The sequence below is a fragment of the Ambystoma mexicanum genome, chromosome 1p (assembly GCF_040938575.1).
Source record: "Ambystoma mexicanum isolate Mex_15411 chromosome 1p, UKY_AmexF1_1, whole genome shotgun sequence".
Lineage (NCBI taxonomy): Eukaryota > Metazoa > Chordata > Amphibia > Caudata > Ambystomatidae > Ambystoma > Ambystoma mexicanum.
The window spans coordinates 244,925,438-244,940,311 of record NC_090921.1 but is presented as its reverse complement, the minus strand read 5'-3'; the positions used below and the strand labels follow the sequence as shown (position 1 = coordinate 244,940,311).

General features: G+C 45.8%; 1 protein-coding gene across 2 annotated transcripts in view; it reads left to right on the top strand.

Moving 5' to 3' along the window:
* Window positions 1-14,874, top strand: part of LOC138568674 (polyunsaturated fatty acid lipoxygenase ALOX15B-like) — a 245,032-nt gene that overhangs the window by 75,399 nt on the left and 154,759 nt on the right. For both annotated transcript variants that reach the window (XM_069646459.1, XM_069646458.1), the window contains exon 4: window positions 8,537-8,659. In XM_069646459.1, coding sequence (XP_069502560.1) covers window positions 8,537-8,659 — 123 coding nt within the window. The remainder of the gene's footprint in view (window positions 1-8,536; window positions 8,660-14,874) is intronic.

The following is a 14,874-nucleotide window of genomic DNA, read 5'->3' as shown; positions in this document are numbered from 1 at the left end:
TGATAGAACTGCCCCCATGGCAAGGCTTGAAGCATCAGTTTCCACGATGTAGGGGAGTTCGGGGCGAGGGTGTTTTAAGATTGGTGCAGAGATAAATTTAGTCTTCAAATCCTGGAAAGCTTGTTCCGCCTCGGTAGACCATTCAAAACGTTTGTTTTTCTTTAACAAGGCAGTGATGGGCTGGACTATTCGAGAGAATTCGGGGATAAACCTGCGGTAAAAGTTAGCGAAGCCTAACATGCTTTGCACACCTTTTACGGAGGATGGTGATGGCCATTTGAGAACTGCATCGACCTTCTTTGAATCCATACGCACTCCGCCAGGTGATAATATGAATCCCAAGAATTCAACTTCAGTCACGTTGAAAACACATTTTTCCAACTTAGCGAAAAGTTTGTGTTGACGCAATCTTTCGAGGACCATTTTCACGTGTTTCCGATGTTCAGATTCCGATGAAGAATAAACGAGGATGTCGTCAATGTAAACAACAACACACACATCTATGAGCTCTCTGAGGACATTGTTCATAAAATATTGAAAGGCGGCCGGGGCATTGCAAAGTCCGAAGGGCATGACCTGATATTCAAATAGCCCATACTTGGTGCGGAAGGCCGTCTTCCATTCATCGCCCTCTTTTACTCGTACCAAGTGGTAAGCTCCTCTAAGATCCAGCTTTGTATATATGCATGCTTTTCTGACTTGGTCCAGGAGTTCAGGGATCAAAGGTAACGGATATCTATTCTTAACGGTGATCTGGTTCAGGGAGCGATAATCTATACAAGTTCTAAGGTCTCCTTCCTTTTTTGGAACGAAGAACAAAGCTGAAGAAGCAGGGGACTTGGAAGGACGAATAAACCCATTTGCCAGGTATTGATCCAGGTATTGTCGAAGGTGAAGGTTCTCAGGCTCGGTGAGGGCATAAATTCTACTACAAGGAGGAGTAGATCCAGGTATCAGGTCTATCTGGCAGTCATAAGACCTATGAGGAGGTAGAGAGTTAGCCTGATCCTTCCGGAAAACATCTTGGTATTCTAGGTATTCGGGAGGTAACTGGGGAGTCTCTGAAGAAATTGCTGCCAGTGCAACACCAGGTGGAGGGTGACAAGTAGAGACACATTCTGGAAACTGGACCGTTCTTGCTCGCCAATCGATCAGAGGATTGTGTTTCTCTAACCAAGGTATTCCTAGAATAATCTGAAACTGAGGGGCCTTGATCACATCGAACATGATCTTCTCATGGTGTCCATCTTGACTTACTAGCGTCACCTCTTGAGTGGTATGCGTTACTGGCCCGGAGGCTATCTCCGTACCATCCACCGTAGTAATGACGTCCTTTACAGCCTTGGGACAAAGAGTTAGATTCATCCTCAAAACCATTTCATGATCCACATAATTGCCGATGGCACCGCTGTCGACGTAAGCTTCAATTGCATGTAATCAATCCGGATTATCAGGGCTAATGAGGACCATAGGTATCACGAAATGCGAGGTCACGGAACTGGTTTTCACGCTCGGCAAGAGGACCTCTATTCTTGTCGGGCGAGGTTGTTTCCCTGCTCAGAGTTTGTAACTTTGGTAACTGCAGCTCCTACTGCCTTCTTGGCAGGTTTCACCGGACAGTCTCGAAGAAAGTGCCCTGAGTTTCTGCAATAGAGGCATAATTGCAACTGTTTTCTCCTTTCACGCTCCTTTTGTGTTAGAGGACCTTTCAGACCCCCTATTTGCATGGGTTCCCCGGAGTCTACTCCTTTGGAAAGAGTTGGCGGTTTGGAAAATATTCGAGCATCAAACTTGGAACGATCGGCCTTCCTGTTCTGCAGTCTGTGATCTATTTGAACGACTAAGTCTATATAGTCCGAACAATCTTGTGGGGGATTCACTACTTGGGCTAACACATCTTTGAGCTCTCCACGTAGACCTCTATAAAACAGCGTAATCCTTTTGTCCTCAGGCCATTGAGTTTCCACTATCAGTCTGTTGAAAGACGCAATATAAGCCAAAAGGTCTTGATTACCTTGTCGCAACGAAAGAAGCTCATTGTCCAAGGCCTGCCCCTGTGAATGTCTTGCGAACAGTTTTTCCATACTGAGCTGAAAAGCTTGAAAATCATGGAGGACCGGATCATCTTGATTTACTAGAGGGATCGACCAGTCTGCCGCATTGCCACTAAGGTACGAAAGCACGAAAGCTACTTTAGCTTGATCAGTTGGAAAGGCTGCTGGCCGGCATAAGAAATGCAACCGGCACTGATTGATAAATACTGCAAACCTCTTTGGGTCACCAGAAAATCGTTCGGGCGGAGGCAGAGGTACATTCCCAGGTAGGTTGATCTGCACTGGATTCATAGAGGATGTAGAAGGAAGATTTCCCCCAGATGCGGGTAACGGGGTCTGTCCGGCTTGTGACTGTAGCAATTGTCTAGCGAGATCATCTGTTCGCTCCTTGGAAATAATCAGTTCCCTTCTTAAAGCGTTCGTTTCCTGACGGGCTGCATGCACTTTTGCCCTTAGTTCCCCAAGTAACTGGGCTAGCTGGTCGGTATCCGAGGTTTCCATAGCGCCTGGACGGGAGTTTTGTGGTAGGCTTTGCGTTCTGTAACGCTCACCTGATTCCCGTAGAGGCGCCGGTCTTGACTGGGCGTATACCGTATCTTCAAAGGTGATGTGTAACACACGGCTGGCTCTTTGGGCTGGACCTCTGTGCACTGTATGTCTGACTCGAAGGGTAAGATGTCTGCAGATAGAAAATATGGGATTAAGGAACTGGGTTATTGAATGTCTCTCTCTTCTTCCCTTTCTCTTCTCCTGTAGAACCCCAAAGGTTAACGCTCTCACCTTAGGTAAGTGAACGCCGTGCTCTCCATCTGCCTCGGGGCAGGGTGCTGTAACCAGTTTCTTCACTGGATAAGGGGAGCAGGCCTCTTGACTTCAGAGGACTGCTGTCCGTCGTTTACTGCACGAACGGTAAGTTTCGAGTAATTCTAATGTCTTTAAAGTCTTTAGTAATGATGTTTCTTGTTTTGCAGGGTTCCGGCGATGGCGGATGACGGGCTGAAGTGAGTTGAAGATGGAGCCCGTGTGATGAATAGAAGCGCCTGGAAGCACGTAAGTAAGCGCTTGTTGCCTGCTTCACGATGCGCTCTAACTGTCTTTTTATTTTGCAGGTACAAGTTCGGAGCGGCTGCAGGGTGCCGGAATACCCACTGGGTTAGATGTGGAAAGGAGTAATGGCACGTGAGTATTAAAGTTCCCCAATGTCTTTAAACGCACCTTGTTTTGTCTTTCAGATGCGGGATGCAGCGCCGAAGGCCTCCGGAGCGTGCGAAGAGTTGGTAAGCTTTTGTCTTTCAGATGCCGGAATGCAGTGTGAAGACCTCCGGAGCGCACGAAGAGTAGGTAAGCCTTTGTCTTTCAGATGCCGGAATGCAGCGCGAGGCGTTGGTGACAGCCGATGGACCAGGTAAGTGAAGAGCTGTCACTGAAGACCGTAATGCTAACCTGTTCTTTCTTGTCTTTATAGGTGTTGCTGAAGACTGGATTCAGGATGGTAAGCCTTTTTCCTTAGGCCCAGGATCAGATGCAGAAGACACGATGAGCGTTCTGCTGCAGAGGATGCAGAATAACGCAAAGCAAGATTCATCCATCGGGTGTGGTTTAAATAGCCTCCTGTAGTGCTTAGGTGTCTCCTTCCACAGCCACGCCTAGGTAAGAAAAGAGTTCCTGCTTTCCAGAAGAGTTCCAGTGTTCTGAATCTAGGGAGTGGCTCCTGCCCCACCCAACAGGAAAAGTAGTTCCAAACAGAAGAGGATCAGAGGCTCAACTGGCAGGCAAGTAAGCAGCATGGTCTGCTGCAGGTAAGTCCACCCAAGCATTATGAGCCTGGCGCTTCCAGCGCTGGGACTGGGCATATTTATGAGCCTGGTGCCACTGGCGCCAGGACTGGGTCCAAAAGGTCCCAATTGGGACTGGTTGGCACTCGGAACCTGGGTTATGGATCTGCTTCCAAGGCAGTTGGGAAAACCCTGACCTTTTGGAAGCAGAGATCATGACATATAATTCGTAGAGAAGATTTTCCCCACTAGTTTTGGTGTAGTTGTGAGGACAGCATAGGTATTGACAGACACTCTTGTTTTGGTTTTGTAAGACATGGACTTTCCTTAGGCAGGGAAATCCCGTCATAGCATATGGTTAGTTAGGTGTTACACCATCCTGAACATTAATAAAACTTTGTTTATTTATACTTTCATTGTCTGTATCCTCTCGATACCATGGCTGTCTCAATACCCTCTATTACCTTTACCCTCCTCACTCTGTGCACCACACTACTGAAACATCTTACCCTCTGGCACCAAAAATACCACCAACATACTATAATTCACGATGGTCCTCAAATTTGATCCCCTACATTTGGAACAGGCCCCCACACTTTCAAAGAACATTTTTGTACCCTGCACCTCTTCCTGCTTCAGACGCTGCTGTATACATGCTGACATCACCCTCTAAATGCTGCTCTCAATTACCCTGTTTTTCTCTGAACTGTTTCCGGTTCTTATCCTACCCTTAATTGTCTATGGTGAACAAGACATTTACCCAGGAGTGACTAAAATTCCATGTGGGGCAAGAACACAGCGAGACAAAGATGGCGTGCTTCTTGGATTACACAAAGAAGTGATCTTGGGCACAGACCTGCTGCAATTTAGCAGTTCAAGAAGGCCTCAGTGGAGTAGACTGGCCTGGAGAAAGACCAAGTTGGTTGGGTATACCACCAACAGTGATGAGTGTCCCTGAGATTTCCTGCCTGAAAAAGGCAAAGCAACCTTAAAGGCCAACCTTTCCTAAGAGTTAGAATAGAAAGGAGGTAGTTGGAAGTGGGTATGTGATGAAGTCTTCTGCCTGGTTCTAGGGACCTCAAAGGGGTGACTGTTGGCGGGGCTGGGTGCCACCCCCAAGCCAGTAGATGTTGGGTCCAAGGGTAAGGTGTAGATCCTCTTATCCTCCACTCGTAGCTGTCATGTAGCAGGTCAAAATATCTGTGCCTCATTAAAGGGTAATTAAGGGGTTTCTGGTTTCCTCCCATTTCAAGAGCTAAGATTGGTTATGATGGTCTTGACCATTTTCAGCACCCTAGTAAGACCTTACACTGTCCAGCAAGATGTCCTGCAGAATATCCTCTCAGTAATGCAAACTGCCTAAAGCTCTCACTAAGCAGACCCAAAGTATAAAATTTAGAAAAGCCCCCGTCCCTTAAACTGATATTATTAGCAACGTATTTTTTTAAAATAATGTTGCAAGTGAGGCCAAAATATCTGGGAGATTGTGTGAAAACATCAAAGGGGTATGTGGTGCAACAGGAAGTCCCTTTGATATAATTTTGGAATCGTGGATTGCTGACTATAGATATTATACTTTCTCCTGGCAGACCACTCTGTTGCAGAGGCTACAATGTTGCAATTTCATATGCATGCAGTTTATTCATGAACAAAGTTTTCATCAGAATTAAATTCACATGCTGCAGATCTAGACTATAGCGGCAACACCAGAGAAGGGAAAGGAAGGGAAGAGTTAAATCAAAGAAGCTGGCTAGCCCAGTTATAGGATTAATCCAGCCCCCTAAGCCCATAGCAGCCCCAGGTGTGCACATAAACAGCAACTATTCCCACGGACAGTCCACAGGTGCAGACCCTCCCTAAGAGTCATACCCAGCAGAGAGGAAAGAGTATAGAATGCAAAGCCACCAGTATGCCGGTTTAGGTTAGAAGAGCAAGAGGTTTGAGTTTGGTATTAGCTGGAAACTGGAGAGCATTGGCAGAAGAGGCAGGAGTGACAGAGCAGTTGAGAGGTGGCAACTGTGGAGAGAAGGAAGAGGCGGTGAGATCTAAGAGGACGAAAAAAGAGGTGGTAACATTTGGATGAGAAGGGCATAGGACGAGACAGTGGGAGATAAGAAGGTGAAGGTGGAGTTGGTAAAATCAGAAGCAGAGCAGTTGTCGGAGGATGTGATGACCTCCAGAGAAGGAACAAAATGTTACAAGTAGGTGGTGAGACTTGGGGTACCGTAGGAGGTGATGCAACTAAGGGGGGAAGTAGGAGGTTATAACATTGTAGCCAGACATGACACAGAGAAATTAATAGTTAATAGTAGTGGGTGACATGAAGTAAACCGAAGAAGCAATTCCACAATTTGGAAGTTGTTGTGAGGGTTGCACAAAGGAATTGGTAAGTGTAACATTGTGGGGATAATGAGATACTCTGGGCAAGAAGTTCAAAGGGAAAAGTCGGGGGCAACGGGTTCATCTTAGAATGAAGGAAACGTGGCATAACACAGGTTTGAATCCCAATCCTGTGCTTAGAAACAACTTGCTGGTATTAAACGCGTTCTAAATGAACAATACAAATAATAAAAATAAAGGAGAGGGGTTGGAGTTGTGACAACGGGCAGAGAAAGCAGCAGAGGTCAGGTAGTGACAAAACGAGAGACTAGGGGTATAGGGTATCAGAAGGTAGAGGAGCATTAGTGGAAGAAGAGACAAGAGCATCAGGCTTCAAAGGGTCCAAAGAGAAGACAGAGAATTCTCTTAAGTAACCATAGTATGAAGGTTGTGCTGTACCTGATCAGCCTTGGGCAAGGAGGAGGAATGAGACCGAGTCAGGGAAATTATGAGATTAGAGGTGATGGGTGAAATACCAGGAGGAAGTGCAGGAAAGTAAATTCCCATGGATGCCACTCTAGCTCTGCCCGATAGCTATACCCACTGACCTATCTGCTTTCAAGACTTTGTGCCTCAGTGAGTCTTGAAGTACGGGACCCCAGAAAGCATGCCTCTAGATCAATTACTGAAGAACGGTTCAGGTCACCTTAAAGTCTGCAGCCCAAAGAAGGTGTGAAACCCTCTCGGGCTATATTAACTGACCACCAATCCAAAGATCATCAAGACCTAGGTACCTGTGAACAGAAGAACATTGCAAATGAGGGGGTGGAGGGTATAGGAGAAAAGGACCCAATTCCAACTATCCAGTCTACTGCTTTGTTAGTTTACGTTTAAGCTGATATGATATGACATTTATAACGGGCCTATACACAAGTGTTTCAAGGCGCAACAAGGCAAGGGAGAGGGAACAGAGGAAAGACCGACAACGATCCTACTAGGACAAGTGTCATTCAGATCACGCAAGTGCATGGGAAGGGGAGGGGACAGTGCTGTACATGCGATAATAGAATAAATAACAATAAGTAAAAGGGTAAGTGCAGACATCAGGTGTCAAGTGCTGGTAGACTGTAGGGATACAGAAAACAGTCCACAGGTGCAGGGGTTGCCAGCAAGGCAGTGCAGGTGTGCGACTGGCGGGGGAGGGGACCTTGACCCCAGATCAGAGGGTGGCCAGGTAACCAGTGCAATTTCGGTTTCAGCTGGTTTCGGTTTTATAACACATTCCCAAATAAAAATACTTGAATCCAACATATGGCCTTGGCGTACTTGGTCCCAGGCAACAAACATGTGACACTCCAAACAATTCTAGAATGTTCTTCAACTCCAAAAAGAAATCGAATGTAATGTCATGCAGGGTTGTCGCTGGAATGCTCGATTTTTCTAGTACTGAGTTACACATTGGTGTTCTATGATTTTAAAATTTTCAACATGTCCTTATACTAAATCCCTTTTTTAATTTTTTTTTAATAACTCTCACTTTACTAAAGCATATTGCTACAACTTCTCTAGAATCCTCCTGCCACTGCCTCAGTCTTCAAGATTATCCTGAAAACGAGCTGTGCATGCCCTAGGACTATTTTCAGTTGACCCGTCAAAAATCACCTGCCCCAGGGTTTGGTAAACAGATTCCACCACAACTCCCAATGTTCGGTTTATTGTTTGAATATGCTTGCTCATGAGTAAAGAAAATAAACAAGGGAAGACAAGTTATAGATAAACACATAAAGTAATAAATAAGATGGGTCTGATCTAAAAACAAGTATACCAAAGAAGACATGCCTCAAATACACCTGCCGTTTAGATGACGCGGAGTGGGAGAGGCACTAAATGGAAAATTAACCAGCTGGGGAACTGCTGATAGTTGCTGCATCTGGGGAGTTCTTTAATGCTGGAAGCATAAATATATATTTGGGAAGAACACTAGGGCTGCCAAAGGGAGTGCATAGATAATGGGGGAAAACTTTCTGCGATAAAGGATCATCTCAGGAGCTATCGATATCTGCACTAGCAGGAAATCAAGAACCAGAAATAATAGGGGGGAATGTTCATGCTCTAAAAACTGGAGATTGGTTGTCAGCCTGTCAAACGATAGATACCAGACTGGTGAACAAGAACAAAAAACAGTAAAGATCCACTGCTTTAGGATGTATTTAGTCCAACAAACATTTACTAACCTTTCTGATGTGACTTAAAAACCTGTGATTCAGTTGTATCAAATTTAGTGTTCTTGAACCTCCAGCAATGTTTTTCCTACATTTCTGCTTTTTTTGTTGTGCGGAAATTATTGACCTTTCTCCCTCTGTCTCCTTTCTTCTTCTCCTGTGCCAGGTGGAGAGTCTACCACCCCAGCTTGCCCAAGTGCATTGATGTGGCCAACAACGATGAGCTGGACAACGACGCCAAGTACTCCATCACGAAAACAGTCAACTTTATCATCAACAAGACTGTTTCGTAAGTTATCCAGAGCCTGTACAATGCTTTCCCCAACATATCTTCATTTCCACTCTAAGGAGCAGGCTGACATCCCACGCTCCAGATAGGATTTGCAGGTGGGGGTATTTTACTCCCTATTTTTTTTCAAAGTTGGGACTGAAATTATTTTTTAGGACGTAAACCTGTAAGTCCAATTCCCAATTGGAGTATTTTATAAGCGGGTAAAAATATGTTTTAACTGGAAAACGGAATTGTTTTTGTAATAATGACGACTTTGCACCTAGGTAGTCGTGTACATCAAAAGATGCATGTTTAGTTCTTCCGATCAGGCCATACTAATAGTAGTTTGCAGTACTGGGCTAAACATATCCATGGAGCACTGTGGGTGAAAGCAGGGGGACAAGGGTCTGTGTCTGTTTCTTATTTCTTGTTTGGAGTATTTTTACTACCTATTATTTTTGGAGATTATGTGCCTCTTTGTAGGGAGTAAATGTGGCTGATATACTCCTTATCTTTAGGGCTGCTGACAACAGTAAGAGAGGCCTCCATTTTGAGGTCTATGCTAATAATCAGTAAAGAACAAATTACTTAACTCTCAGTAATGTTCTTTCTGATGGATGTTCCTGCCACGGATTCCTCATCTATGATATCCATATCCCAGCCCAGCTGTTCTTTGGAAACATTGCGGGGCACTGGACAGCTCCACATAATGCCATCCAACACCTGCACACATCCGTGCCATAAGTGACATTGATCATTATAAGCAGCTGCACTGCACTCCAAGGCGGTAGTGCCACCCTATGCCCTAGCACTCTGACACTGAGGGAGCGTACAATGGATGGTGTACTAGCTTCCAACAAGAGGGCTAAGTAGGAGGGCGATGAGTAAATCGTGGCAGGAACATCCATTAGAAAGAACATTACTCTGGTACCACTAGAATGTAATAGGCAATGAGGCCCAACAGGCGCAGAAAGGGTGAGGCTCTGACTCATGTCTGCGACTGCAAGACAGACCATGTGGGAAATGTTCGCCACTCTATCCTCTGGCAGGAAAGCCATGCACAGGTGCGTGTCCAAGACTACTCCGACGAATCGGAGAGACTGGGACGGCAGAACCAGAGACTTTTTGAAGTTCCTGGAAAAGCCCAAACTGTGCAGAAGAGTGCATGTATGGAGTAGATGCTCTGACACTAGTTCTGGTTAACGAGCTCTAACAAGCCTGTTGTCCAGGTAGGCAAAGACATTTTATTCCTCTTCATCTTCTGTATTCTTTATCTATTCGTGACTCCATCGCTGCTTCTTTGGCCTCTTCGATGGCTACCTTTTTCCACTCAGCTTAATTTCAACTTTCTATGTATAGGGTGCAATTCCCTCTATGGACTTGCTCCCATTTATCTCGCCTCTCGTTTCCTTTTATGTTGCTTTTTGTACTGTTCACTCTCAATCCCACTTTCTTTAACATGTGCTTCTCGTGCCGTTCTTTTTCTTTTGGCTCCTCTCTACTGGAATGCTCTCCCTCTGTCTGCAGTCTATTCACTCCTATCCTACCTTCCATGCTGCTTTGTGCTTTGAAAACATTCTTTCTTCAATCCAATTGTATTATCCTTTTCATTATAATTGTACAGTAAATTGGTTTTGTACAGCACCTTGGTGTAAGGTGCCATATAAATAACTACGAAAGCCTGCTCTTCTGAGTTGAGCTGCTACCACTGCTAGCAGCTTGGTGAAAACCCTGGGTGCCGACGCAAGCCAGAAAGGCAGGACCTTGAACTGGCAATGTTGTTGGCCCACTGTGAACCTCAGGTACTTCTGTGCTTCAGATGAATCTGCACATGGAAGTAGGTGTCCATGAAGGTCCAGGGAACCCAACCAATCCTGCAGATAGAGGGCTTGCAGGATCACTTGAAACACTTGTGTATAGGCGTGTTACAAATGCCATATCATATCAGGATCTGGGCCAGAGTGACTATCTTTGTGAAAAAATCAACTTCTGCAGTACAAGTGTTCTATGTGGTGAATATCAGTTTCTAAGCCATCAATCAGCCCCACATCTCTAATACACCAGAAGGGATCCGAACAGATTGGCCTAACAAGCAAATTATAAACCTGTGTCCAATTTTGGTAGCAGGGCTTCTCTCCGAAAGGTTGTGAATTGTTGGTTAGTTGCAATACAGCAAAAATACAATTATTACCCAAAGACAAAAGAAACTGCCCAGTCAGGGTTATATCAAAAATATCTACTTTATTATATCACAATAGACAGTTCTAGCAACACTATGAAACACAACCCACCCTGTAAAGGAATTCAGAGAACAGACAGTTTCAAAGAAGGAAAAGGGATGCAATCTGGATACTGATGAAGGATAGTTGGTATGGTTAATAACCACAAGAGTTTGTTACTGTTTCTTCGCTTTAGCACAAAGGGTGCAATGGGTCTTAAAATGTCTCTAGGGCTTTCGGGGAAGGACCAGGAGCAGAGACCCACAATGCACCTTTGGCTGCAGATGTTCTTGGTGCTCAACAGGGTCGAGTCGGCTTCAGGGCACTTTGCAGGCTTCTGTGACAGAGTTCAAGATGGGAGTCTGCTGCAGGTATTCGGCGGCAAAACGGTTCAGAGAACGAAGCTGGACAAACGGTTGGGCACTGGTCGAGATGTCTCAGATGTCTAAGCAACTGCGGCTTGGCAACGGTCAGCATTGCAGTTGGTTGCAGCTCGAGCACCTTGACTGGCTCAAATGTCCTTTAAAGGCAGACGTCAGTAGATGCTTGCTGAGTCACTTCTCCAAGCTAATTCGATGGCATTGTGTCGTCCTTTAAGGCAGATGGCCTACAGCTGTGGAGTGTGCTGCAGGCAGCTGCCCTCTCCTTGGTTGTAGGTTCAGAGACCTTCTGTCACCCCCCACTCCCTCTAGGAAGATTGCTGCAAAGCCTAGCAGGTCACTCTGTTTGCAGGGTACTGTTTCTGGCGGGTCCTGTGAGTTCTGGATCTCCGTCTGTTCCTTGGGAGATGTTTAGGGGAGGGATCTTGCTTCCCTCTTTGGAAATCCTAGCCTTCATTCATTGGTGGAAGATAAAAGGCAGTCTGTACCTTCAGCCATGGTCCAAGGAGTTCTTTTTTCTGCTTCTGGTGAAGCCTTCAGATCTGCCAAGAGAGGGGCCCGGCCATGTTTTAAAGCCAAGTGGGCCACAGTGATTGGTGTAGGAAAAGACCAGGGAAATGTGAATTTTCTTTCCCGGTTCCCCAGTGAAACAAATGCGGCTACATTGCATGGAGGATGGGTATATGAGAAACCTGAAGGCGTCACCCTAGCTAGTCCCCAGGGATCTGCCGTCCAGGTGGCCAGGACACGGACAATGCTATTGGATCCAGTTCCTGGGGGTGGGCCAGTGAGGGAGGATCAGCTTGATGAGGGGGCCCTCAGGGAGTAGGAGTGGGACACTGACAGGTGAGATACAGTATCCTCCTACCCTAACACCTTTTCCCCCATCCTCTCATGTAGCACATTCCAAACCTCTGCCCCCCTTTCTAACTTTAACACTTTCACACAACACAAAGGAAAACGGACTAACACGAGAGCCGATTACCTGACCTGTCCCAATACAAGGGTCCAGCAAAGGAAATTGATCAGAATCTCACACACACACCTGACCACCATTTCCCTTCCCAACAGGTATAAAAGGTGGAGCCAGAGAGCACAGGACAAGCAAGGCGAGCAGGGCAGATGGCACGATGAGACGGCTAAGCAAGCATAGCAATTCAAACGAAGGAGAAAGGCAGCAGGAATCGAGAGGGTGTTGAGTAGAGAAGTGACCGTGCCATTTTCGTCCCAGATGGGCAGAACCTTCATGGAAGAGAGCCTAATACCGCAAACATTAGCACCAGTGTCTTGTAACAGATTCCGACGGTACATAGGACAAGCCTACGCCGATAAGCTGAGCGAGGGAAGCTCCTGCAATCATGATACTGGCCTTGACTCCGATGAAGAAAAGCCAAGCCAAGCGGTTCATCACAGCCGGTGAGTCAAAGGGGAACCGATTAGAACCGGGCTGTGTTGAGGAGAATCGTAAAGTTTTGAACCAAGTTCGATGTATGAAGGAAATGCAAAGAGATTTAGGGGATGTCAGCTGCAGTGAGAAATCAGCACCAACTCACTAGACCGTGATTGATCCCCATCTGAGCGAAACGACATATACCAGAAGGCCGTAGTAGGGCCAGTGAAATAGGTCAAAGTGGTCATACAGTGGGTCAAGCAAAATCCCTATACAATCGAAATACGTTGATCTACAAACTAAGTAAAAGAAATGGAAGTGAATCCTGCAGTAAGGAGCAGCAAGGGAAGTGAATCCCAAGAGGGGCAAAGTCTAAAGTCCCAAGAACCAGTGTTTGGAACTGTTTAAAAAGACATTAAGTTTTGTGGCATACAATAAAAGAAGGGTCAGCGCCTAGAAGGGGACCAGCGGTGAACTCGTCACCCAGCGAACATTGGAAACAAACTTTTAATTTGTTAGAGGAACTTTTGTTTTTGTTGAACATGCCATGCCCAAAGGCAAGAGACGTTCAAAGGGGAAATGAGACTTGGCCATCGACGGTCCTGAGAACTGCAGTTGCAACTGTTGTCTCGTGCCGGAGAAGCCTGAGACTGTACTGTGCTCCAAGGTCCCATCTTACCCTGTGTCCAAAATGTGGGTAAAGGAGACCTAGGCTACAGCATCCTGACCTATTATTTGAGAACACTTCTTTCTTTTCTTGGGAACTACCCCACACCGCTTTTTGTATTAGTTGTGAGGTTTGGCAGTAGGTTTTTTAGTAAAGGCCCTTTTTATTTTGACACAATGCCACTAGGACTCTTATTTTTCATTTGATGGTTGACACTTGCTCCCATCTTAGATATAGTATTAGATTAAGCGTTTTTCCAACCTACACACTGCATTCATTGTTCAATAAATACCCTTGAACTGCAAGCCCCTAAGAAAGCACAACAAAAACAAAGGACCATAAGTTAGTGGACTACAGATATGATCAAACTGTTTGCTCTAAAATAAGTTATTAGTTTATCACCTGTACTGGCCACCCCAGACTACACAGGAATTTTACTTGCCATCACATTCAGATGGCCAGCTCATGGCCGCAGTATTGCCACAGCAGACCACTATGGGCCACTAGCTTTTGGCCTATTACAGTGGCACACTGGATTCAATGATGCAAGGGCAGTTTGCGTGCAAACAAGCTTTAGCAGCTGCTGCATTTGAAATAGAAAACATTTCTATTATTGCAATGGGTGTTCAGTTATGTTGTATGTGGAATACTCTCTATTCGCCATCCTGGAAAGGTCAAAATCCACCCTAACTACACAGATCCTTGGCATACAAGATTATTAGTTCAAAGCCCCACATTCATGTGGTTAAATGCAAGACAGGGAATCCTGACACCTTCCTAACAGATGCCCACTGCCGAAGCTCTAATGGTGCACGACTGTGCCACATACGAGGGGGAGGATGACATCCCCAAAGTGAAAGATTGCGCATTGACGAAGGGTGAGGTACTGTTCGTTGATGGGTCATCCACAATTAGCTAGGAGGATTGACAGACATACAGGGGCAGCGTTAGTACAGCTTGAGAAAGGGGCATACAAGACGGTGGTTATGAAAAGATTGCCCATGCATTATTATGCACAGGTGGCTTAACTCATAGCGCTCATTGAAGCATTGAGAGCATCCTAAGGGTGCCATGTCACAATATATTCCGACTCGACGTACGTCACAACTGTGCATGCCGGTCTACTCCGCTGGAAAAGGAGGGAGTTCCGGTTGGCAGATGGGTCACCAGTGCAGCATGCAGCACTGCTAGAAACACTAACAGATGCATTATCTCAGCCATCTGTTGTGGCGCTTTTAAAGTGCACCACCCATACTAACGGGACATACCAAATATCAATGGGGAACGCAACTGCCGATGCGGAAGCCAAAATGGTGGCGTATCTACCACATAAAATGCCTGCTGAGTACATTGTGACCACTCCATCAACAAGCAAACATCCAACAATTTGCACATCATTGCCTATCTCCCAGATAATGGTTAAAGGGAGGAGCACCAGAAAGGGAGAGGGAATTGTGGCTATGAAGGGGATGCAGACAATCCTCAACAGATCTATTGTGGAGACAAGAGTGCTGCGGGAAGACAGTAATGCCCCAGGAACTGCTAGCAGTAGCATTTGAACAGTTACACTATCCATC